Source organism: Trichoplax adhaerens, genomic scaffold, assembly GCF_000150275.1.
Source record: "Trichoplax adhaerens TRIADscaffold_21 genomic scaffold, whole genome shotgun sequence".
Classification (NCBI taxonomy): domain Eukaryota; kingdom Metazoa; phylum Placozoa; class Uniplacotomia; order Trichoplacea; family Trichoplacidae; genus Trichoplax; species Trichoplax adhaerens.
In genome coordinates this window covers 216,753-243,499 of record NW_002060962.1, presented here as the reverse complement: position 1 = coordinate 243,499, position 26,747 = coordinate 216,753, and the positions used below count along the sequence as shown (strand labels likewise).

The window sequence follows — 26,747 nt, the reverse complement described above, 5'->3', positions numbered from 1 at the left end:
TGTGCCATTGATTTTGCTTTTATAAGCAAATTAATTGCTTCTTTATACTATTTTAAGAGGTTAGATTGATCCATGGAAAAACTAAAGAGTCTATCTCCTCCAAGTACGTTATCTACTGCTTTATAAATTACCAGAAAAACCTGGATAAAACATGGCAAGCTCTAAATTGTGGTTATTATCGGTCATCGAACCTGGAGAGTAATAGAGGCTGAACAAATTATTGCTACATAACATAAATGTTACATTTTCACAGGGATTAGTTTATGAATTGATGATCGTCGAAAAACGATCCACAACATTTCAAAACCATTAAGTACTAATCTCAAGCAATATGATCAAAAATGTCATATATCATGAGCAGTCAACGAATTGCCATGACACTTCAGTCTAGATAAGGTCTAAGTAGGTAGACGCTATTAAAGCAGGAAGAGACAGTTGTCGACTTTGCAGAATAGCAGGACTCGTCTTTACAGTGATAGGACATCAGACTGGTATCTAATTTATGAATGTTATGCAGTATGCGCATATTTTATATATATGGCAAATAAATAATACTTGTAGCTTATATTACGTTATAATACTTGATTGGTATCTTCAATTTTATTACTGTAGCTCATTGAAAGTTTTTAAGTACTACTGCCATTGCCCTAGCGTTAAAAGATCTTAGACTGATAACACCTAGTTAAGTTAATCGCTACATGTTTAGCTCCTGAAATTTTTAAATCATGTAAAAAGCATCGTGGAAAGGGAGCTGTGTTTATTAATACGAAAGGGTATGAACGAGAACATGCTGTTAAACCTGGTGATAAAATTTGTAGCTTTTTCGGGTAAGTCTTCTAACAATATTATTATGAAATTGGTTATGTTTGATTCTTGCTATAAATGCGGCATTTTCGTAATATTAAAGGAGACCAAAAAAGATTTGGGATTCATACTACAGTTTACGCAAGAGAATCTTAAATAACTGAAAATATTTACCAGTTTATCGTTAGTTCCGTTATTCACTTGTAAGGCTATATAAAGGCGGATTACATTGAATTACTACCAATATAGAGGTAAAGTATTCATAATCTGCAAGTACTACTAATAACATCTTGCGATGGCTTATTACTTGAAGCAGTGTTATTTCTATCGGTTGAGTCTAAGAATGCATAATAAGTAATTAATAAATTCGTTACAATTAGTAAATATCCTATCGTTAAAGAATTGCGGATTATTGGGAAACATTAACCGGAAAGTTTTTCAAAGATTGACTTCTGAGTTTACACAATTCGTACCGTTTGCCTTTTATTTAAGCATCAGTCACATTCTCTAAATTTTAGAAAATAACCTTTATTTTAATACCTTTGAAAAGATGAGAAATTATTGTTATATCTGTATGTATGGTTAGTCTTTAGTACAGTTTCTTTTTCATTCCTACTAAAGGATAAAAGACAGCAATTAATGAGCGAGTTAGAAGATACCTACAGTACGAAAGGGCTAATATCTACAATGACTAATGTACACCAATCATAATTTTAAAACTATATGATGTGGAAATCGCCATATTCTTAAAAGGCAAGCGTTACTTAATTATTCTATACATCTACAGTATAATAAGAGAAATTAATGTAAGCAAAATCAAAGTCGTTAGTAGCTGTTGCAATAAATGTACCATATTACAGTACATAAGAACATTAACTGGTTGTACTAATTATGCCCTACCATTGTTACCCAATCTAAATGATAGATAGTGTAGTATCGATAGTAGTAACTATAGCTACCGTGATCTTGTAGTAACTATAGCCTGGTTATTAAATGATACGGCAACTACATGGGAATATTTTTGAAGTTGTTAAGTTAACTTACTGACTAGTTGAAATATGATTTATATACGAGTATGTTTGCATTTAAATTTGACTCTAGAGATTTAATCTAACTGTTTTTGGCTAATTTTCACCTAAAATTAGTTTTAGTATATTTCTAGGAATCCATATACGAATACTCGTAACGTATGTTTGTAGTTTATACTGTGCTAAATAGCTATATAAACATCAGCGTACGCCATGATAAGGATTATGTAATACCAAGACAATGTGTTTAATGATGAAATAGACGAGTATTAAATCTGAAAATACTGTGTAGAAGATTATGTACGATAGCTAGTTTAGTAGAGTTATCAAGAATTACAGCACGTCTACGATGCAACATTGGCAATAAGCATTAGACTCTAATTAAGCGATAATTGCATGTTTAGCTTGCCCACTGTACTAGTTCTGTTGTTGCTGCTTATATATGATTCAGTACTGTCGTGTAAACTATAGCGCAGTGCTTTGCATCATGTTATGAAAGCCAATACAAATTATGTTGCTTGAATAGTTTAAAGGAGTCTAATAATTCATTGGATAGATTAGTAGTTATTTTGTCGTTCGTTATATCTCTAGAACTACTGTATCACCAAGGGTGCTCTACCAGCAGATCCCTTTTGTGATTTCTCGTACATTAAATTTAGGCCTACAATTATTAGCTCGTAGATTGTGTTAACGATCAATTCATTAGATAGATTAGTAGTTATTTTGTCGTTCGTTATATCTCTAGAACTACTGTATCACCAAGGGTGCTCTACCAGCAGATGCCTTTTGTAATTTCTCGTACGTTTAATTTAGGCCTACAATTATTAGCTCGTAGATTGTGTTAACGATCAATTCATTAACCAGTAGTTCATTAAAAGGCAGAGTATTAAGAGCGACGATAAGGAAATTGTAAGCTATTATGACAGTGCGACACTTTAAGCGTACTCTTACACATAATGCTTACTTATACTGTATCATAATGACACGACGTAAGAACTGTAATGAACATCGTAGTAAAATCAATCAATGTGGATGATATACAGTATATAATTAATTAAATGCGTTAATCAGTATTATCTATCGACTTGTAAATTACGTATAGACAATTATTCGTTTAATATAATTTGCACTATTGATATGTTAACGAATAATTAATAGTGCAAATTCTATTAAATGAATAATACTTTATACATAATTTACAAGTGGCTAATACTGATTAACGCACTTAATTATATCTATCATTCACATTGATTGATTTTACTACGATCGTTGCGCTCGAGTAGCCAAAGCATGAAAAGCTCTTCATAGAATACGTCTACAAGTTGACTAGAGTACAGTAGATTAAATGATCACAAATCAATTGATAACTATACAAGTTTTAGTGACTTTGCGAACTCCAATATAATTTGGTAAATGACAAGCAGTCAGAAACGATAGATTCTCATTTATTCAATACGAAAGACTATCGCAGTACTTTTTTATTGATAACTCTGTCGAACTGAAGACAAATCAATTTACCCTCAGGCCTGTATATAACATCAGTACAGCACAACGAAAATGGAACAATTACACACAGTTATCTACGATTATCTTATTCTATTTCTGTTAGTCTAAATATGTAGAGGCATTAGGATTGATTATTTCTTGCCCTTGGCAGCCTTTTGCGCGGACTTTGTGACTTTACCGCCATGTTCCATTTTTTCAACTGACTTAATAACACCAACTGCTACGGTTTGCCTCATGTCACGAACGGCGAAACGACCCAATGGAGGATAATCGACAAAAGCTTCAACGCACATAGGCTTGTTCGGAGTTAAGGTAATCATACTAGCATCACCACTTTTGACCATTTTGGGGTTTTCTTCCAACACTTTACCACTTCGACGATCGATCTTCTGGTCTAAGGTACTGAATTTGCATGCGATATGAGCGGTGTGGCAATCCAATACTGGAGAGTAGCCAGCTCGAATCTCACCGGGATGATTTAAAATAATAACCTGAGCCTTGAAAGACTTGGCTTCTTTTGGAGGGTCGTTCTTAGAATCACCAGCAACCATGCCACGACGGATATCCTTTACCGAGACGTTTTTGACATTAAATCCGACATTATCACCAGGTAAGGCTTCAGTCAAGGATTCGTGATGCATTTCGACCGATTTAACTTCGGTAGTAATATTAGCTGGAGAAAATGTAACAATCACACCGGGTTTTAATATACCAGTTTCGACACGTCCTACAGGAACGGTACCAATACCACCAATCTTGTATACATCCTGTAAAGGTAAGCGCAATGGCTTATCTGAAGGCCTTTTTGGAGGCAAGATAGAATCGAGGGCCTGGTATAACGTTTTACCACTGGCATTGCCTTCCTTACGTTCTATTGACCAACCCTTATACCATGGCATATTTGCACTTTCTTCTATCATGTTATCGCCATGCCAACCTGAGATAGGCACGTACGCTACTGCTTTGGGATTATAACCGACTTTTTTGACATAACTGCTTACTTCTTTTACAATTTCATTATAACGGGCTTGGCTATATGGCGGCTCGGTGTTGTCTATTTTATTAATGCCAACGATCATTTGCTTTACACCAAGTGTATAAGCTAATAAAGCATGTTCACGTGTTTGGCCGTTCTTGGAAATACCGGCTTCGAATTCACCTGTACTGGCAGCAACGATCAGTACGGCACAGTCTGCCTAGAGATTAAAGCGATCATGGATTAGCTTTTAAAGGAGAGAAATAGATTGATTGATTAATTAAAGGGTAGTCTAGAAATGCAAGTTTTTTTCAGATAGGGAGTTGTTGTAGTCTATTTACCTGAGATGTTCCAGTGATCATATTCTTGATGAAATCTCTATGACCAGGGGCATCAATAATAGTCACCATATACTTTTCAGTTTCAAATTTCCATAGAGCAATATCAATGGTGATACCGCGTTCGCGTTCAGCTTTTAGTTTGTCTAAAACCCAAGCGTACTTGAATGAACCCTTACCCATCTAGAAATGGGGAAAAAATTCGTCATCTTAACTCCCTTATTATTCAAGCGTGGAAAAACTACTGTAAAATATCTGCAGTTACAGTCGTTTATTATTAGATATAAGAAGGAGAAGGCTTGTTCCCTATGTCCACTGGTAAAACGCATGTGACAGAAGAGGGAAAAGGGCGTTTAACTTACTTCTTGGGCTTCTTTTTCAAATTTTTCAATGGCTCGCTTGTCGATACCACCACACTTGTAAATCAAGTGGCCAGTACTGGTAGATTTACCAGAGTCGACATGACCAATAACAACAATATTAATATGTATTTTTTCCTTTCCCATTTTACTAGGATTGATTGGATTTCAGTCAAGTGTAGGTACTGCAGGATTTTCCCTCAAAAACTACAACCACCGGTAGAGTATTTCAATCAGGGAGTCGCGTGTAACCGGAGAGCGGCAAATAGGACCCAAATTTCTCTGACTTGATGCCTATATCCTATCTTTTATTTGGGTTTCTGTATAAAAGGAAAGACCACTCCCTGATAAAACGACAATATATCCACGGTCGGCCAAATGCCATTTATCCTGATGCGATGTACTTATGCGACTGTCTATCTGCTTATGCTTGGCTTTCCGACGCAGTGGTCGGTCATGCCGATAATAACAATCGCTCAATAGAGCCACAGGCGAGAAAACGTCAATAGCTTAGTTACTGCACAGTGCTGCTTTTGTCAGCGTCTTCTATTACTTTGCCTGTCTTTCTACAGGCATTCTTCATCGAAGAAAAGCTATTCTTTCCATTTTTGGTTGCTTGGAGAGAAAGGTGGAATTCCCCGAAGGCATAGCGACAACTACGATCACTGTCGTGCCAAAATCGTGTACTCCTTTGTGTATTATGTTACTGTCATGGACTACTGTAACAGTAGGATCAATTTATGTGGGAAAATTTCTGAATGAGAGAGGGACTCTTCAATTAATTCTTCAATGAAGAGATTTACTGTAGTATGGTAGTCCCAGTTTCTAGTAGTCCAAGCTACAATATATATATATATATATATATATACACTCAGTAGACCATGTCAAAGTGTGTCAAATATAGATGTCGTCATAATATTATTATAATAATATCATTTCTAACAATTTTGATACTAAACTGTAATCCATACATCCCGATTTAGTGACGCTGAGCAATGATGATACAAATGGAGAATTGGGTATGTGTAATTCATTACACTAGTCTCTTTCTCTAGAGGTAGAATTTTACTGTACAGCAGTGTTTTACCGCTTCCTTCTTATTCATTCCGAAATCCAAAGACAACTCATCTTGTCCAATCCGACTCCAATCCAACTTCAATCCAAAATCCAAAACATAATAATAATAATTTTTAAAATTACGATCCAATCCAGTTCGATTAAAGTATCAAAGTGTGTACTAAAGGACTTTATACCACAGTATTGAAACAAGTTTTCTTACTATTTACTTGTGTATTGACATTGATTTCATCATCGTAATCATGTTCTGCAGACATACTCCTACCCGTACATATCTATTTTATCAAGAAATTTCAGCGAATCATAATTTTAATTTTTCACTCAAATTTGGCCATGGAAAATAGTGTAATCACATTGGGAAATCGACCATTCTGTACTTGTTGTTTTAACTGAACTACAGTAGATGCCGTGGAAAGGAGAAAAACTACTGTTGCACAGACAGACATTTATTTCCAAAGTCATCTCTTCAAGATATACTACGCAACACTTCGTTATGGCAGTACTTTAGTATACAGACGGTTGATTTTGGATTGAGTGATATTTTCTCAATGAAGTAATGCTACATTGAATATTATTATCTGTTATAAAGTTCTGATTGAAAATAGTTCTGTAAGATTCTAAACGCTACTTAAATTAGTACCAGTGATTTAAAAATAGCCATGGAAGATCCATACTAACTACAGTAGTCCTTTTTCGATACAGAAATTTCCGGCTTCATTGAGTAAGAAAAGTCCGTCTGTCTGAGAGTGATGACAGTGTGTAGTACTACTACTGGATCAATAGAATAGTGTATATGACGTATTATATGTTATATATACACTACTGTACGTCTACAGTATATATGTCATATACGATAAATAAATAAATAAATAATAATATGGCAGTATGTAATACGAGTATAATTAATTAATGAAGTGGCCAGAACAGCCCCCCACCCGCCCCCATGTACAGTAACACGGAGTTGTTTACTACTTTAGAAGCATGATGCAAGATGGTACAAGTGCAAGCATAGAGAGCTAAAAAATTGACGAGCTGTAAGAGATGAATCAGTAGTTTGCTGTACAGAAATCTGCAAAATAAGGCTGCAAAATAGCCTTGTGTACAAACTGTAAATACTCGAGCGAACCCAAAATGCACGATATTATCAAAAATCTTAGCTAGAGAATTTGATATCATGTCTAGCTCAGGGACTTGCAAGTCTATACTAATGAATTATAATGATACGACTTTTTAACTTCAACAACTTCGCCATCTTGCATTTTGCATTTCTGGTCCGTTTCATTAGCGAACTGTACCGTACCGTACCGTACTGAGCGGTACGGTACGGTCAATCGGTCACCAGACTACTGTAGTTAATTTACATCGACAGTCTGATTAATTTCGATGGCAGCCTGAAACGATATAATTGAGTAAGTTCAATCAGGCCCGAACTAGATACATTCTATATGTGGAGATATCCTTCTACGGGTATATACATATATATATATAAATATTCTACAGCTACGCAATACAACTTTGATTTTTGAACGAAGGAGTGCCATCGGAAATAATCTGACTCGAGTGGTCCATGATACGGTACAGTACAGTACAGTACTGTACAGTACATACTGTACTGTAGCTTCCTTAATGACTACAATTGAGAGTGAGCAGCTGAGCATTGAGCAAGTCCTGCAGTAAAGAGCTCCTCAACGTTCGACATTTTCAGAAGATGGCATCCCGAGGTCCAGATAGTCTCAAATGGAAGGTAAGCAAACATTAATATGCATAAGACAGGTTTTAAGTGTGTCTGAGTGTCTCTGCTTTGTAGGCGATTTGCATTGATTTACTTGTATAGATCGATATACATTGACTCGTAAATAATCTTCAATGATGGTGCACGGCTAGCTGTTAGTTCGAATGACAGTATAGTACAAGCTTGCAAAGACTTGCTTTGCAATACTTTAAACAGATTGAGCAAATCTTCCAACTATTTCTGCAATCGCGTAGTGGTGGATATCAACCGAATATGATCTGTCCGATAGAATATTTCAATCTGATTCAATTAGCGGGATGGAGGGCTCTTCAGTTTTAACTGTTTGGGCCTGTACGCCATGCTGTCGGCCATAGCCTTTGGTACGGTGTTGTAATTCATTTTGACCGCCGATTACATCATGCCTAATGGAGTACGTAGTCATTTGAAAGGCTTTCGCCGGAACCCTAGATCAAGTACAGGCTTCGTAGATGACCTAGAATCCTAAATCTGTGGTGATAGTATAAATTGCTTAGAGTAGCAGCTGCTGTAAATTACGCTAGACTGATTATGATAAATGCATGTAACGTACAATTATTACATGCAGTGTTAATAATAGCAATGGCCTAGTATCATAGCTGCAATTATTCCTGTACGATATGGCAGCTGATACAGTACGTTATTTGTGGCAATAATTACTCCAAGCTAGACTTTCTAACTGATCTATAATGGCTACCGATCGATAATCGACTTATAGCTATCACTTTAATGAATGACTACATTGGTAATCCTAAATGATAGACTATCGAGTAATCAATCGCTATGTATCTAGAATATCCTTGATCGACTAACAAGTGAGACTCCACGATTGCGATAGCAGTCATTGATATTACAAATACTTACTTTAATTGATAAGTAATTAGTAAGGCTATTCATGATGCTTTCATTACATTGAAATGCTTGAGCTATATTTAACACTTGTGTGCATTGATTCAGACTTTAAATGACCAAGACTTTTATTAAGAATTTGTATCAAAGTATACGAATTTACTGTTTACCCGTATTTACTATAAATTGACTAACCTTACAGGTAGAGTTGCATAACCATTTGGATGGATCCATTCGGGCAGAAACTATTATCGAATTGGCCAGGTAATGATGAAATATTACGTCAATAAATACTGTTATTTATATAATTGTAAAATCTTGTATTTCTTGGAGTAACGCTATAATTGATTTCTAATAAAGTACAAGCATGTAAATTGTGTACAAAGATGACTTCAATCGTATGATAAATACTTATTTTTAATGATACATTACATTTTCCTTGATATGCTATATCATTCGTTACAAGTATGGTATAAGTTGAATGGTACATTTTACAAAATGATATTAATGCAGAAACAAAGGAGCTGAATTACCTTTCGACAATGTAAGACAACTGAAGGAGCTTGTATCTTGCGAGAATGTAGATGTAAAGGATCGATCTTTGAGAAGATTTCTTGAACCTTTTCCCGTTTTCCTTTCAGTTGTCAGGTAATATAATTGATTTAATTCATTAATTTTAAAGCTAAAGAATGGGTAGTAGCTACCACATATCGCAACTTAGCTCGGACAGATTAAATGAGCGCTTCATTTAGCATCATACAAAAGGTGTTAATGCATGCCTAAGATGCAATATTGAGAAAACTCTTTAAGAATGTTGATTATTTCTGTCGTTATATTTAACCGATACATTTATCTTGTATGTGTGCATTTATATATACAAATACAGAGGAGATGCTGCTGCTTTACGACGTTGTGCAATAGAATTCTGTGAAGATCAAGCAAATGAAGGTGTCTTGTACACTGAAGTACGTTATGCCCCCCAGCTACTGAGTAGTGAAGCATCAAATACTATTCAAAATACCGATCAATTAACGGATGAAGGAGCACTGCAGGTTATTCTGGAAGGCCTAGCTGAAGGGTCTCGACGTTATGGTATTACCGTTCGGAGCTTACTATGCTGCATTCGACCATTTCCAGGTACTTGCATTTGAAAAAATATTTTACATTGGATGGTTGAAAGCCTTAAAACAGTTTGCCTTTGCTATGTATATATAATTGGGATATACATATGCAGTATTTGTAACTTACTATACTCTACTTCGATATATTTGTTGTTTTAACTCATATTCAGTATCGATATTGCACTGCTAGACAATGAAGTGCTAAAGTAGATTACACTAACTAAATTATAAACTAGTTAAAAACTGAGTGGTATCAAACGTTGTAATCTAGATGGTTTATTGATGCATAGAGATAGATTTTAAAGATTAACTATTATTACGATAAGCTACGATAACTGAATTAGGTCTGCATATTTCACTGTCTAGAATTATCGGCAAAAACAGCTGAATTATGCAAAAAATTTCATGGAAAAGGAGTTGTTGGTATTGATTTAGCTGGAGATGAAGGAAATTATCCTATTAAACCCGATGATGAATTTGTCAAAGCCTTTCAGGTAAATTTTCGTTGTTGGTGTTATTATTACAAATTTACAATAGCTCTCAGGATACCAGACGTGTAGAAGGTTGAGCGAGTCATTTTTATACTGGTAATCATTTGCATCATGAAAAATGTTATGCTTATAAATACATTATGTAGGAAGTCAAAAAATTCGGTATTCATAGGACCGCTCATGCGGGAGAGGCAGGTCCAGCTGAAAGCATCCGTCAGGTATCAGTTAAGGATTATACATGAATACCAAATCGAAACATCAGATTATCCTTATTTAATTTTATAGTTTATTGTTGATGTTGGTTGACTGATTGGGAATACACTTTAGTATGAGATTCTGTAGACAATTTTTTAAAATTACTGTGTTGATATAGTTATAGAAAGTCAATATTAAGTAGAGGATGGTTTGTGAGCAATAGTGCTATCAGGAATCTTTATATTTTCAAATCTTCTATATATATGTACAATGCATAGAGCTTGGATTGGCTAAGTGCTGAGAGAATAGGTCACGGATATCATTTGGTAGAGGATGAAAAATTGTTTAACAGAGTCAAAAATGAAAAAATTCATCTTGAAGTTAGAAATAGAATTAAATTACTTTTCCTGAATTAAAGGATTGTTTTAACAATTTTATACTCGCTTTTTACTTTTAGCTTTGTCCAACTTCTAGTTTACTTACGGGTTCATGTCATAGTTTTACTGGCCATCCAGCTAAGCGGTTAATCATCTTTGATATAATTGATAATCAGTTGTATTCTACGTCTCTGTCGTACGCACCTATATTGCTTATAATCTACGTTTAAAATTTTAGGTTTATCGATCAAGGCTTAAACTTTTCCTTAAATTGTGATTGTTCGCTGTCTTGCAATGTTGGAGTTGCCGATGAATATGATTTGGTTTACAATGATTGGGGTTATGATATACCAATATTAACCCGAGCGGTAAATTAATGCCATATTCCTGTATAAGTAGTGTAGTGCAATAACGATTGTACTATTTTGTGTATGATTAATTTATCTTTCTTACATAATATCTAGTGAATTTCTGATATTTATATAATCTCTTAATTGCGTTGATTTCACTTTAATTTACAGGCATTCAATGCAGCGCGTTCGTGTTTCTTGCCAGAAGAAGAAAAGAAACAGTTAATCGCAGATTTAGAAAGAATACATGGATTGAGGTGTTAAAGGACATTGAAACCAGTTACCGTTTCTCGAACTAATATAGTACTGTACCTTATCTTGATCATTTTCCTGTAATTTATTGGATTTTTAATGTTGCGTCTAAAAACGGAATGTGCTGATTTATTGATTTTATCTGATGTTTCTTAATGGATACATGGTGAATAATATTATGATTCTTAGTCAATCAGTACCATTACACAGTAAATGATGCTAAATTAGTCAAGTATGGCATTTTGTTATAATTATGGGCATAATAATCAATTTCTGGTTAGAAAGCCTCAATTCTTGTGTGATGATATGGTGTCGTACAGTGATAATTTTGTAATCAAATGTCTTAAGTAGAATTGAAGGGCATCAATTTCGAAAGGAACATTTACGTCTGATTCACTTTATAATAAAGTTTTATCGATTACCTTGGATACAATGGTTTAATACGTCATATGTTTCTAATGTTAGTAACGGTGTTTTGTGAATTTATGGTGGATTCAATTTTTAGATATTTACATTTGCCTTATTATGACCTATTAATCGACGTATCTACAAATTTGGATTAAAGTAGTATGCGTATGACTGCACTATAACAGAAACTACTGAAAATTTAATAATTATAGTTTACACATACAAAATCGACTCTTAGAATACCACAGAATGCTCAGTGATATCTAAATACGTCGTACATACTGTACGCATACATCATTTAAAGCCGAAGATTTAGACATAAAGTTTTCGATAAAGACAAGGAATACTGTTTTATTAAAATCGCCTTATCGAAATTACTTTAACGTTTCATTATTGCGCTACCAATTAGTTACAATTTTAAATTTCTTTACGAGTACGAAGCTACCGAAACACGAGCAATCAATAATTTTAATGAATACAGTCGAAAATAGCTCCCAAAATAGCTACAATTGAATGTGAAAGCAAAATTTTCAAACTGTTGGGCATTTTTTTTCAATTTGATCTCCATTTCAAAAATATATAATGCTGCTCATCAATAATATATTGTACATAGAACTAAAGTACATGTCGTTAAATTTTAGTAATAATTCAAGTTGTTTGTACAGTATCTTGAATTTTAAATCAGATCAGCACAAACATTGTTGTTTGCATAATTTCAATCTAAAGGTAATAAATTGTAAAATGGTTTATTCTAATGATAAACTATACAGTCTTTAACGAATTTTCTTCAGCTTTTTCACATCCAGTATTTGAGGTCAATACCAAATTATAATCCTCTTATACATTTATTAAGCTGATAGTAGCATCTCCAATTCTTTTTCAAAGTGTCTTATTATTCGATGATTTAAGAATAAGAGCTACAGAAGAAATATTTGTTTCAAATTAATACGTAATTTCTGCGGTGAACATTAGAGAAATAACCAGGACACACACAGTCTTACCTGCCCGTTGGGCAGAAATCGGTTAACTATTGCGGCTATACGATCCACCAATAGAACAGGCTATGAAATAGATAAGAATCTGAGTATGACGATCATCATCTACTTGTATACATTAAGTTAAAAATACAGAAGATAGTATATACAGAACCGCAAAGAATGAGAAATATAATCTACAGTATCATATACGTACCTCCGTTCCTTGTGAAGTGTTTTTGATATGGGGTTGTAGGAATTTGCAAAGCAATCGCAAAGTGTTTTCAGCCAACATGCGATTTTCATGAGTATCGCATACCAATGCAAATCCATTGCTATTTTTAAATTAATGAGGTTATAATTGAAATTACAATTTTACCATTAAATACTTTTTTCACAACCACATGTATTAATAATAAAAAATATTCCATAGTTGATTAATTCTTTATCTGTAGCAAATTGTAAGTAAAATAATAGGCGAGATACTGGACGATTTGATATATTAATATAACCTGAAATTTTTGATAGGGTAGGTAATAAGAATACTAAGTGTAGCTACATAAAAGAACTTTTTCCTCGTAAGCGTTGACACAATAGTACCAGTACGGTATGAAGTTAAAGGCACTACAAAAATTATTCCATTTGCAAGCTAATATATTAAGAGATATTTAACATTCTCGTACGCGTAGCTCAATTAAATTGTATCTTAAATCTATTTTATATATTTTCATCAAATCAGCAATATTTTGCTAGAATTAATGGTTCGATTAAATGGGAATACTAACTTGTCACGTCCAAGCCAAAGGATAGCCTTTTCGCTTTCGAATGGTTCCCCACGAAGTGATCGAAAGGCGCCTCCTTCCAAATTTAAACCATATCTGTGTATTAATTTAAGATATTTGAAATTTTATGAATATAGTAACAGTAGCAACACATCATAGGCAACAGATGACTATTAATCAATCGAAAGTGCATTCCCTAAGTATGTATGTGAGATACTTTTAATTATAGGCCGTAACAGACTAGTATTTGACATAAATTGTTATCGATTTTAAACTATAATATATAGATATGTTATATACCTAATTACGCAATGCATCATACTTTACCAGAGTAGCCGATAAGTCGTGATATAAATACTGATAGAATGAACAGCCGAATCGATAATTACGTATGAGTAAATATACTACACATATATTCTTTAATTAATTAGTCATACTCTGCTGATGCCACCAATAATTCATCATAAAGGTCGCTCCTTTGTGTAACTCGTTTGAATGAGTATTCCGATTGTACACGTTGAGCAATGGCTAGTAATTTCTCTTTCCGGCCACTGCGATCTTCGACGTGTCCATTCTATTGTAATAGAGTGAAAATTCAGTTAGCATGGCAAACTGGCCTATTACAGTAGGATGTTTAATAAATGAATAAAATCAATCAATTTATACTCGAATACTGTACACTGTACTATGAGCCGTGTACACTCACTGTGCAGTAGTGGCAATCATTCAAAAAGGACTTCGAAATAAATGCCATGTAGTGAAGATTAATTAACAATCAATTTTTAGAAAATTTGAACGGATCACTACAAGAGTTACTAGAAGTCATTGGTTACTATACTGTATTCTATGATATGCGTACGTATTTCGATGTACGCGTAACTCTGGTTAATAGCGAACATGTGGATGGTAGAGATGCTTCGTGAAGTTATAATTTACTGTATTCTTATACAGTATTGCATATCAACAGGCCATCGTAGCATATGTTGTTGAACTCTATAGGCTTATATTTCCATGTAGTAAAGGATATTATTGCAACTAGTTTAGTAATATTATACACGTAAAATAGCGGAAGTTGCATCAAATTGTCGACGGCGTTCAATGATTAATTCATCACTAACTTAGAATATGGATGTTATATAAATGCTAGCGTAGTCCAAAGCAACTAAGCATCTTGCCTCTACATTCTACTTGTTTTAATTATTATAATAACCATGACGATGATCATCACTTACCGCTTTGCTATCGCTGCAGAATGTGATGGAATAGAATACTCTGCAAGTTCCAGGTAAAAGGCTATGGATAACAAAACTATGCACCATTTCGTGGTGTTGAAGATACTTCCTACTCTCCTGTAACCAGCACGTAGTACAATATACTTCAATTAGCTTCAACCATTAGTCTATGATAATATAGACGATAAATTAAAACTTACAACAGGCTTATGTAATTAAGGTGAATGGAAATTTCCTTTATTAACCAGGTCAGCCATGTTCTCCATGGATACTGTGCAAGCTTGCAGGAGCATACTGTACAGCGTACAGTACAGGAGCTGAAAGAGCCGCTGTTCCAGTCGCGTCCGTCCCATCCCACATACCGTACCGAACAGTGTACAGTACTGAGTACAGTACAGTTTCTACAATACTGTGTACTGTACACTGTACCGTATAGTACCGATCTTACGTCTGTAGGGGTAATAAAACCTTTATGGTGGAGATGCTGAACTTCGTCTAACTGCAATCTTCTTGAGCTATGCAGCATTCAGGTAATTAATTAAATAAATAAATAAAGATGCCTTTTACCTAAAGAGAGACTGGCAAAGTCCTGGCTAAAAACATGTCTAAACATATCGTAAAGGCGGTAAAGCAAGAACGTATCTGATTGGACGCAGACACGGATGGACTGGCAACTATTTTGGGTCCATCTGCACCAATTAGATACGTTAACCTTTTTGGAACGATATTTGTGAATGTGAAGACAAAAATTGAGAGTTTTTACCAGTCTCTCTTTAGGTACAGGGTCTCTAGTACTCAACTTTCTTGCAACTAAAGGTAAAAATTTTATCATGAATAAATACAGTAAGTCAACGATGAACTAAAAATATTAAAATAGATTATTTCTATTTGCAATATTGTTATTGTTGTATAATAGGATAAATTCTGGCAGTAATTCATTTTGGATGTGATTACAATTTTCAGCTCCTAGTGCAACTATTGCAGACAAGTTTTATTTTGCAATTGCAAATAATTTGAAAGCTATGAGCTAGTTTTAGTGAAGGTTGGCTCTACTGTACTCTGATTAATTATATAAGTTGCTTAGTAAAGTATACAATGTACAGTACATACAGTGTACAGTATAGTATTGCATAGTTAAATATATTGTCTGTAAAGAAATGAAGTACTGTATTGATATGGATTATTCTGTTTTGCAATCCTTTCTCGTATAGTTATATAATACGATTTAACTTTGCAGTAGTTAATTCCAGATTGGATGACAGTTGTAAACAAGTTTTATTTTGCAATTACAAAGAATTTTCAAAATCATTGGCCAGCTTAGCAAGGATTACTATGTGTAATAAGTTGCATAGTTGAGTAGGCTGTCCGTGAGTGAATTAGCTAACAGGTGAAGTATCAATATGGATTTTTCCGTTTTACAATCCTTTGAATGTACATTGTACAGGATATTATGAGGAGACTTTGCAGGACAGTCTGTAGTTCATTTCAGATGGATGACAGTATTCAACTCCTAGTGCAATTATTGTAAACGAATTCTATTTTATGATTGTAAGTAATTTCAAAATCAGCAACCAGCTCTTAATTAAAGTTAGGTCTGCTGCATTACATTGCATCATGGAGTCAGACATGGACTACCAAATCTTACCTATAACACACAGTATTAAACCTTTGAGCTATGTTTCTTACTAATTTTCATATATTTTACGCTATCAATGATCTTAAACTAAGTAATTGCAGTCTTGTTTACGACATTTTAGCTGGGTTGTCGTTCTGTTATTGGCTAACGCTACCTAAACCTGTTTTAGTTCGTGTGCATGTTGCGTAGGTATAAATAGTAATATGTCATATACTTAAAGAAGGTATAGACTAGAGGTTACAGTACTGTACGGTAGTAGAATAAAGAGTAGAAGCACTAAATAAAAGTTTCGACTAAGAAAAGTGTAGTCTCTTTGTTGGAAAATTTCCTCGTTACAAATCGAGATTTTGTAACAAGTATCTATGTGGATTATTTCATTTTGCAATATTTTGACTATGGATATACAATATCATGAAATCTTGCAGTAGTTAATTTCAAATGTGATGCCAGTTTTTAGCTTCTGTTATGGAACGCTGGCTTCTAGCATAACTGTACTGTAAACTAGTCTTATTTTATAATTGCAAATAATTTCAAGATTGTTAACTACTTTTGCAAAGGTTAGCGCTGCTGTAATTCGTATATTCCATAGCTGATCATCGTATGAGATAGTTATATTAGCAAATACGTGAGGTATCGTTATGGATTACTTCATTTTGCAATACTTTATGGGCTAACGATGCAATGAAATCTCATGGTAGTTAACTTCACATTTGCTGACAGTTTTTCCAATTCCTAGTACAACCATTACAAAAACAGATTTTATTCGACGATTGCAAATAATTTCAATAAATTACTCTTTTGAAGTAGTGTTGTACGGGCGGCTGATGGCTAAAACTCAGTTTGCAATATAGCAATTATTATTAATTGCATTGCATTAGCTAGCATTTATCATCTTAGTTAAGATAACGATCTCAACTAACCCAATATATCATGATATTTTAAAATGAGGTAGAATAAGAATGATGGCTGCTACAGGTTCACAAAGTTTAAAGTGTAAAGTAAGTACCGTATAAGTCATTCTCCACGATCATTTATTAATTTAATCCAAATAAGATTAACTGTAATATCTAAGTTCTATTTAACATTGTGCATATGTAATTAGTGTCACAAGCGTGTTAACTAACACCACATTGCGCGATATCAGTTAAAGATTGGTATTCGTGATGTATTTAATAGGCTAATTGCCCAGTTCCGCATACTATTATGCATAGTACAATATCAGATAGTAATTTTCGAGCGGTCGTTGAGAAATGCAATCTAAAGTACATAATTATCATTCTTTTTGAATTTTTAATAAAATTCTGATTTTCTAAAGTCTTGATAAAATTGATTGCCCACATACAATTATTTGCCATTTCAACTTAGAAGCTGCACATATCTACTCATGTAATACATATTCGCGTATGTCAACTAGGTCGAACTGCATAATCATTTGGACGGAGCGCTTCGTGCTGAAACAGTAATAGATTTAGCTAGGTAAGTATATTTAGATTGTTGGTATAGACACAATCATAGGTACTAGTACTATAAATATAAGTGATCATGGTACATTTTAAACATAACATTCAGTATTTGAAATGATTTTCGTAAATAGGTTAAATACCACATTTCAAATTTTTACGGTAACTACAGCATATTCTGCTTATAAATTATAAATTGATTACAGTTGCAAGAGAGCAAATAGCCATACTGGATTTAACAATTTAAAGTATCAGACTTTTAAGCTTTACGACGTATACTTCGTTAAATATTAAATTTTGCTTCGCCATAATTCAGAACAATGCTATTTTTTTCTTTACATGCATTGCTTATTAATAGCTTCAGTTAGATAGTTCGGTCAAATTTGTAAATTGAGTAACCAAATTTGAATAATGACTGATGAATATGATTTTAATTATAGGAGTAAAGGTATTGAATTGCCCGTAGACAATGCAAGACAATTTAAAGAATTCGTTTCCTGTGCCAACGAGACAGACCGATCTTTAAAGAAATTTTTGGAGCCATTTGCTGTTTTCATACCGGTTATTAGGTGAGCCTAAAAATCTCTATTTTTTCTCTTATCCATTAGTTCGTCGGTTAATCTACATTAATTACAAGATATTCATTATTCATGCGCCTTATATGAATACTATCAGCAGTTAGTGTTAACAACCATCGCTTCTTTCATAAACTATGCATAGGCTTCTTATAAGATACTAAATTGATCGAGTGAAATAGTAGTATATTTCCTATTAGGTCTTCATACATTATACACATATGTTAGTTTTGGAGACTAACAATGGTTTAGTTATTCTATAAATATTTACTATCTTACAAGCTACCAATAGAAAATCTAGATAGGGTATGGCAAGCTTTGAACTTTAACAATACGGTGTATTGCAGCCTAAATATGGGTTAAAAATGAGTAGCTTAAGTGGATATACGCGTATGTTATTATGGCGGTTATCGACTCTATAAATTTTAATAATAACGGGATACTTTATAGATCATTTGATTATTCTGCTGGTATACTGTGCCCAAAATTATGACCTGTTTCACTATACTACATTAGAAACTTGAAATTTCGGTGTAATACTATAATTTATGCATTACTGTACTTCTTAGTACAATAGAATATCTAAATTTTTTCAATTAAAATTCATCTAGTGGTGATCCTCATGCCCTTCGTCGGTGTGCAATAGAATTTTGTGAAGATCAGGCAAATCAAGGTGTCTTATATACTGAGGCGCGTTATGCTCCGGGATTGTTGACCAGCGGAACATCAAATAATGACGCGACAGAAGGCGATAAATTAACTAGCGAACAAGTGCTACTTACTATAGTAGATGGATTAGAGGAGGGATGTCGACGGTACGGAATCAAAGTTAAAAGTATTCTTTGTTGTCTTCGAGGTTGTCCAGGTAAAATTACTTTCAAGGTTTGAAGTTCGATATTAATACAAGTATATGGTGTATTATTAATTGTCATATTTGTTGATACTAACATCACAATATTTTAATTAGTACAATACTATTATATACAGGGTAAAAATTAAAAAATAATTAATATCGGTACATAGTAGCAGTTGTTATAGATTATATTATGTTGTAAAACTTGATCACAGTTTTCCATTTTATTGTCCCATGATAGTTTTAAACTCTACCGCCATTGTTTCTGCGTTGAAAGGGTTTATAATCTATATATTTTCGATGTTATAGACTCAGCTACTGAAACTATCGAACTATGCAAAAAGTATCATAGAAAAGGAGTTGTGGGTATTGATATAGAAGGAAATGAACTAGAAGATAGTATTAAACCTGGTGATGAATTTTGTAAAGCTTTTCAAGTGAGTTTGTACAAATGTTGTTATTGGGATCGAAAGTGTTTGTTTCCTCATTATGAAAACAGTTATTCCTTGTAATATTAAAGGAAGCCAAGAGATATGGTATTCATAGAACAGTTCACGCTGGAGAAGCCGGAACAGCCGAAAATATTCGCCAGGTTGGCGTTAGTTACGTTATTTACACATAAGACTATATAAAGAGAATTAGTGTACATTAAGGTATCAACAACATATTGGCAGAATATTCGTAATCTGCTAGTATCGCTAGCAACGTATTGCAATGTCATATTAAGTAAGGCAGTGCTATTTTTATCGGTTGAGTCCGAGAGTGTATGATGTATAGTTAATAATTTCGCTATAATAGGCAAATTTCTGATCTTAAAAAATTGCAAGAGTCACTAGAAAATTCATTAGAATGGTCTCTAAATGAAAGTTTATTAATTTTATGCGACTGGTACTATCTTCTAAAAATAAGATTTTAGAAGTGAACTCTATTTTTAGAGTATTCGAAAAGAAGGAAACTACAGCGATAAATACTACAGAATGTAGAAATATTCATTCGATTTTCTCAATTGTCCGGTAAATTACCATTGTTTTGCATGCTAGCCTGTACTGTATTCCATAGTGTACAATTATAAATGGCAACGTGTATGTTTTAAAATGGTTGAATGATAAAGTACAGTATATAGTAACATGAGTTTGAACTAGAATAAAGGATGAGATATCGTAAATGAAGTATATTGTCTGATTTATTTTATAATTAATTATCTTATACAAATCGGACTGAAAGTGTTATGCATATCCTGTAGTCGATATAATTTATAATTTAAATTATTTTATGATATCTGGCATGATATTGTATGTAGACTGTTGTGTATTTTCGTTACTATACTAACATTAACTAAGTCTAAGATTCAGATATATGACATAGACATTATCTTGTGATTGCATTTGATGTAGTAAATGATCCTAATGGTTTTAATCAAATCCACTCGTACTATTACCTCCACTATTGAACAGAGTTAATAGCTCTTTATGCAACACTATACAGTATTATAAAATTCTGAGTATTTGCTATATCTCGATAATCAATTTATTAGTGGATATGAAAGTGTACATTATTAGAAAGGGAAACCAATAGATATTTTTCTATTACAATAATATGTTGATATATTGGTAGAGTTTGGATTGGCTAAGCGCTGAAAGAATCGGTCATGGATATCAGTTAGTGGAAGATGAAAGTTTACTTGAAAGGGTCAAGAAAGAACAAATCCATCTGGAAGTTAGCTTAATCTGTTACTATTTTAACGTAATCTTTTATAGTGATGATTTATTCTATTCTCATCATTACAGGTTTGCCCGACATCTAGTATACTTACAGGTTCCTGTTCAAGTTTTGATAATCATCCCGCTAAACGGTTGATTATATCATATTTAGATCCTAAATTATCTCCATTTGTAAATTATTTAAGTTTATTGAAACTTCGTCATTACTTCGGTTCTTCTACTAGATTTATTAACGAAGGGCTAAATTTTTCTATAAACTCCGATGATTCTTTGTGTTGTAATTCTGGTGTTGCCGATGAATATAAATTGGTTTACAATAAATGGGGTTACGGTGCTTCAGTACTGACGCGAGCGGTAAGATGAATTGTCAATGATTAAATGATTTTTTTTTGTGGTAGATCTTTTAAATTAAATACTTAAGTTATTTTTGATTCATTTTTAGAATAAAATATCCAGTTGCAATCAATGTTGATTAATTGTATACGTGTTGTCTGTGTCTATTTCGAATATTAAAACACCCATTATAGACATTTAATGCAGCTCGTTCGTCATTCTTACCAGAAGAAGAAAAGCAACAATTAATTAATGACTTGGAAGAAATCTACGGTATGAAGGTATAAGACTGGTCCCTACAACGATTCACCAAGAGCATGAAAGGGATGCGATGATTGCATGCTACAGGTGGTGGTTGCCATTACTAATCAATCGAAATGGCATCTGGCGTCTACATTAATTGCGGTTAACCTTAATTTGTAAACTACAATCTGGTTAAGGTGATAATTAATTATAAAGCAACCGATATTAAATTGTCTTAAGAATTTAAAAATGATGTACAACTACGATTGCTCCGGAGTGTATTCAAAATAAATTTTATTTTGCTGATTATATTGTTATAGTATTCAATCTTTCAATGCAGTCCATTCAAATTGACTTAGCGTATCGGATTTTCTGCAACTTCTTTTGATTTATATTTCCACAACAGTAAAACGTAAAACGAATTTTAGCGCATTGCAACACAGACACACATGTGCATGTAGCAGCTCACATCAATGTATCAGTGTTCTGATAATTTTAGAGTCCATATTGACTCCTCTATGTACAGTATACTTGTATAGGATTACACTAATAAGCGTATAATCAGGTTGTTATTACGGTGATACAATGGGATAGCAATCTATTCAATTTGAGTATCAATTAATAACGTATAAATACACGTAAGTGAGTCTTTCATTTCAAATAAAAAATTAGTGTCCTATATTATTGTATTTCTCAGCTAGTCCAGTCATCATAGATTGCACTGCTTGCAGGATTCAGCGTTGTACTACATAATTCAATGCCTGTAGTGTTTTGCACTACGTACGGTTAGTAAGTCCTGACGATAAATTTGCTGTTGCCTCTACACATAGTCATGACAGTCAATGGGTATTGTGCTGTGAGAAATACTGATATTGTGATACTTTCGTAATTAATTGTAAAAGAAAGAAAGAAAGAAAAAAAAGCCTAATACCGTAATGACATTATCAGTCACGATGTTGATTGAAGTAACACCCTATAACCAAGATTCTTTATCGAACATACTGTACACAGGCGTTCCGCGCTTACAGTGCAGTATGTTTTTCTGGTATTTATATGCTCATGAATCATGATTAATGATACTGTCGTTTACGATAGTACTTACATGAAGGCAACATACAGTACTGTAGTTTAACGCCAGCACTTTTGCGCGGCATCATCTACTTATTACAATCCATATTCATTGTTGGAGTAAAGGATTGCGTGAAGCTTCATGAAGCGAAATACCCTTTGTATCGTATATTGCATGCCTTTTTTATAATGTCGAAAAATTATAAGTAATCACTAAACGTTTCATAGGTTGCTAAAGCGATTCCGCTTCAAACGTATTATCGTCCAATTGATTTTTACTATAGTACAGTAACTGTATCCTTCCTTATATGATAGCTATAACCAATCAATATCATTGCGCTCTAATAGCGACCAGTATGCTATTACTGTAATAAGGAAGTTCAAAATGAATTCAACAACCAACCAACAGTCAGCAACGGTAGATTCTCAGTTATTGATTACGAAAGACTATCGCAGTACCTTTTTATTGATAACTCTGTCAGACTGAAAGATAAGTCAATTTACGCTTAGGCCAGCAACAGCAGTACAGCATAATAAAATTGTAACAATTACACATGATCATCTACGATATTGTATTACACTTTTTATTAATCTAAATATATCAGGGGCATCAGGATTGATTATTTCTTGCCCTTAGTAGCCTTTTGCGCAGACTTTGTGACTTTACCACTCTTCTCTACTTTTTCAACTTTCTTGATAACACCAACTGCTACAGTTTGTTTCATGTCACGGACGGCGAAACGACCCAATGGAGGATATTCGGAATAAGATTCAACGCACATAGGCTTACTTGGAGTTAGGGTAGCAATGGTAGCATCACCACTCTTGACGAATTTGGGGTTTTCTTCTAACTTTTTACCACTTCGACGATCGATCTTCTCCTTTAAGGCGGTGAATTTGCATGCAATATGAGCAGTATGGCAGTCCAATACTGGAGCATAGCCAGGGTTGATCTGACCAGGATGATTCAAAACAATAACCTGAGCATCGAAACACTTGGCTTCTTTTGGAGGATCGTTCTTAGAATCACCAGCTACATTGCCACGACGGACATCCTTTACAGAGACGTTTTTGACATTAAAGCCGACATTATCACCGGGAAAAGCTTCAGTCAAGGATTCGTGATGCATTTCAACGGATTTAACTTCAGTAGTAACGTTGACTGGGGCAAATGTGACAACCATACCAGGTTTTATAGTGCCAGTTTCGACACGTCCAACAGGAACGGTACCAATACCTCCAATCTTGTATACATCCTGTAAAGGTAAGCGCAATGGCTTATCTGAAGGCCTTTTTGGAGGCAAGATAGCATCGAGGGCTTCAAATAAGGTTTTACCACTGGCGTTGCCTTCCTTACGTTCTACTGACCAACCCTTAAACCATTTCATGTTTGTACTTTCTTCTATCATGTTATCGCCATGCCAACCGGAGATGGGAACGTAGGCTACTGATTTGGGATTATAACCGACTTTTTTGATATAAGTGCTCACTTCTTTTACGATTTCATTATAACGGGCTTCACTATAGGGTGGCTCAGTGCTGTCCATTTTATTAATGCCAACGATCATTTGCTTTACACCAAGAGTAAAAGCTAATAAAGCATGTTCACGAGTTTGACCGTTCTTGGAAATACCGGCTTCGAATTCACCAACACCGGCAGCAACGATCAGTACGGCACAATCGGCCTATAGATTGAAGCATGAATAGGCTAGCTTTTAAAAGAGGGAGAATTTATCGCAGTCTACCGAGTCATTTTTGTCTAGAAAGAGTACAAGAATTTTTTTGGACAAGTATCGTAGTCATTTACCTGAGATGTACCAGTGATCATATTTTTGATGAAATCTCTGTGACCAGGGGCATCAATAACGGTGACGTAATACTTGGTAGTTTCAAATTTCCATAGGGCAATATCAATCGTGATACCACGTTCGCGTTCAGCTTTTAGTTTGTCTAAGACCCAAGCGTATTTGAATGAACCTTTACCCATCTAGAGGAGAAAAAACCTTACCGTTATGAATTCAATTTTAATTTTGGTATAAAGAACTAATAAATCCGGTTACAATAATTGATCCAATCCAAAATGAAAAGCAATTTGGCTTCCCTCTCTGGTATAGATCGATTGCACTTACTTCTTGGGCTTCTTTTTCAAATTTTTCAATGGCTCGCTTATCGATACCACCACATTTGTAGATCAAGTGGCCGGTACTGGTAGATTTACCAGAGTCGACATGACCAATGACGACAATGTTAATATGTATCTTTTCCTTACCCATTGTAAGATTTGTCTGATGTCAGCCTACTGTACTATAGATTGAAAAAATAGCAACCTTTAGTGGGATATTTTAAGCTCCGGATGACAAAGTGGTCAGGAGAGGGAAAAAAAAAATCTCTATCACGGAGGAACGCTACTACTGTACTCCTCTCTTTCCTCCTTATACATAAACAACTACTTGAAAAACAACTTTGATCCAGTGTCATCCTTTACAATACAAGCTAGCTGACTATTCCAACTGATTTTTTACCATCGGAACAATAAAAAATGCATCTCTACAGGCTCTAGCAATTAAAAAAAAGATGGCGACATGTGGAGAATGAAAGATGCGTCAAGTTTAAAAAATTGCCATCATCTTCATCTCATCGACTTGTAGGAAAAATGACGTTGATGCTATCGTACATTCATGATAGTCGCAAAAAGTAAGGTTAAAAATGCAAAAAAACTGGTGATGACAAAGATTGAAATGCGATTTTAACGAGTAACATCGTCAAGGCTTACCAAGCTATCACGCTGCAACTGAACGACGAAGAGAAAGAGAACGAACGATTGAATCGCCTCGCATAAGAACAATTCTTCGCCTAGGGGGGGGTTGAGCACAATTGATCTTTCCAACGTTGTCATCATAACTTTGTTATGTGATAGGGTAGCGTGCGCATGTTCACAATACCTTAAATTGTCCAAGCCTCGGATTATGGGCTAAATACGGCGGTTGTCATTGTTGAAGACTGAAGACTGTAACACTGAGTGCGTGTGGCTATTATTGTCCAAGTCGTCCCAACTAGTCCCCACTACCCACTAGTGGAGTGGTGGTGGTGTCATCGGGCCCGCAACACTGAATTGTACGTGTGGCTATTGTTGTCCAAGTCGTCCCAACTAGTCCCCACTACCCACTGGTGGAGTGGTGGTGTCATCGGGCCCGTAACACTGAATATGCGTGGCTATTATTGTCCAAGTCGTCCCAACTAGTCTCCACTACCCACTGGTGGAGTGGTGGTGTCATCGGGCCCGTAACACTGAATATGCGTGGCTATTATTGTCCAAGTCGTCCCAACTAGTCTCCACTACCCACTGGTGGAGTGGTGGTGTCATCGGGCCCGCAACACTGAATTGTACGTGTGGCTATTATTGTCCAAGTCGTCCCAACTAGTCCCCACTACCCACTGGTGGGCTGGTGGTGTCATCGGGCCCGTAACACTGGATACGTGTGGCTATTATTGTCCAAGTCGTCACAACCAGTCCCCGTTACCCACTGGTGGAGTGGTGGTGTCATCGGGCCCGTAACACTGAATACGTGTGGCTATTATTGTCCAAGTCGTCCAAAGTACAGTACTCCAAACTAGTCCCCCACTACCCACTGGTGGAGTGGTGGTGGTGTCATCGGGCCCGTAACACTGGATACGTGTGGCTATTATTGCCCAAGTCGTCACAACCAGTCCCCACTACCCACTGGTGGAGTGGTGGTGGTGTCATCGGGCCCGTAACACTGGATACGTGTGGCTATTATTGCCCAAGTCGTCACAACCAGTCCCCACTACCCACTGGTGGAGTGGTGGTGGTGTCATCGGGCCCGCAACACTGAATACGTGTGGCTATTATTGTCCAAGTCGTCCCAACGAGTCCCCACTACCCACTAGTGGAGTGGCGGTGGTGGTGTCATCGGGCCCGCCACACTGAATTGTACGTGTGGCTATTATTG

The 26,747-nt window shown here is 34.9% G+C and overlaps 5 protein-coding genes across 5 annotated transcripts; 2 read left to right on the top strand and 3 right to left on the bottom strand.

The window, feature by feature from the left end:
* Window positions 1–3,469: 3,469 nt before the first annotated feature.
* Window positions 3,470–5,158, bottom strand: TRIADDRAFT_31868 (elongation factor 1 alpha; the record flags this gene model as incomplete). Its single annotated transcript, XM_002117010.1, has 3 exons — window positions 3,470–4,534; window positions 4,656–4,835; window positions 5,015–5,158. 3 exons carry the CDS (start codon window positions 5,156–5,158, stop codon window positions 3,470–3,472), a joined length of 1,389 nt encoding a protein of 462 aa, XP_002117046.1.
* A 3,318-nt stretch (window positions 5,159–8,476) lies between these two features.
* Window positions 8,477–11,503, top strand: TRIADDRAFT_61079 (uncharacterized protein; the record flags this gene model as incomplete). Its single annotated transcript, XM_002117080.1, has 10 exons — window positions 8,477–8,491; window positions 8,908–8,969; window positions 9,219–9,353; window positions 9,592–9,842; window positions 10,193–10,320; window positions 10,464–10,535; window positions 10,791–10,892; window positions 10,970–11,034; window positions 11,128–11,257; window positions 11,411–11,503. The coding sequence occupies 10 exons, from the start codon at window positions 8,477–8,479 to the stop codon at window positions 11,501–11,503; spliced, it is 1,053 nt and encodes a 350-aa protein (XP_002117116.1).
* Window positions 11,504–12,747: 1,244 nt separating this feature from the next.
* TRIADDRAFT_61078 (uncharacterized protein) lies at window positions 12,748–14,409 on the bottom strand (the record flags this gene model as incomplete). The annotated part of the gene is made up of 6 exons (XM_002117009.1): window positions 12,748–12,816; window positions 12,901–12,960; window positions 13,091–13,208; window positions 13,659–13,751; window positions 14,093–14,229; window positions 14,362–14,409. The coding sequence occupies 6 exons, from the start codon at window positions 14,407–14,409 to the stop codon at window positions 12,748–12,750; spliced, it is 525 nt and encodes a 174-aa protein (XP_002117045.1).
* A 3,076-nt stretch (window positions 14,410–17,485) lies between these two features.
* TRIADDRAFT_61077 (uncharacterized protein) lies at window positions 17,486–21,947 on the top strand (the record flags this gene model as incomplete). The annotated part of the gene is made up of 10 exons (XM_002117079.1): window positions 17,486–17,521; window positions 17,938–17,999; window positions 18,424–18,552; window positions 19,170–19,423; window positions 19,721–19,848; window positions 19,932–20,003; window positions 21,026–21,127; window positions 21,199–21,486; window positions 21,660–21,746; window positions 21,906–21,947. 10 exons carry the CDS (start codon window positions 17,486–17,488, stop codon window positions 21,945–21,947), a joined length of 1,200 nt encoding a protein of 399 aa, XP_002117115.1.
* A 1,312-nt stretch (window positions 21,948–23,259) lies between these two features.
* TRIADDRAFT_36635 (elongation factor 1 alpha) lies at window positions 23,260–25,587 on the bottom strand. The gene is made up of 4 exons (XM_002117008.1): window positions 25,550–25,587; window positions 24,906–25,080; window positions 24,584–24,763; window positions 23,260–24,461 (listed from the first exon to the last, which is right to left on the bottom strand). The coding sequence occupies exons 2-4, from the start codon at window positions 25,047–25,049 to the stop codon at window positions 23,397–23,399; spliced, it is 1,389 nt and encodes a 462-aa protein (XP_002117044.1). The 5' UTR covers window positions 25,050–25,080; window positions 25,550–25,587; the 3' UTR covers window positions 23,260–23,396.
* Between the last annotated feature and the right edge of the window lie 1,160 nt (window positions 25,588–26,747).

Bases quoted from the DNA above. Each gene is read 5' to 3' on its own strand.
- TRIADDRAFT_36635 (XM_002117008.1), bottom strand. From the start codon at position 25,049: ATGGGTAAGGAAAAGATACATATTAACATTGTCGTCATTGGTCATGTC. The intron at 24,764-24,905 runs GTAAGTGCAATC...TTTCTCCTCTAG, and splicing joins TTGAAAAAGAAGCCCAAGAA to ATGGGTAAAGGTTCATTCAA. The intron at 24,462-24,583 runs GTAAATGACTAC...TTCAATCTATAG, and splicing joins TGATCACTGGTACATCTCAG to GCCGATTGTGCCGTACTGAT.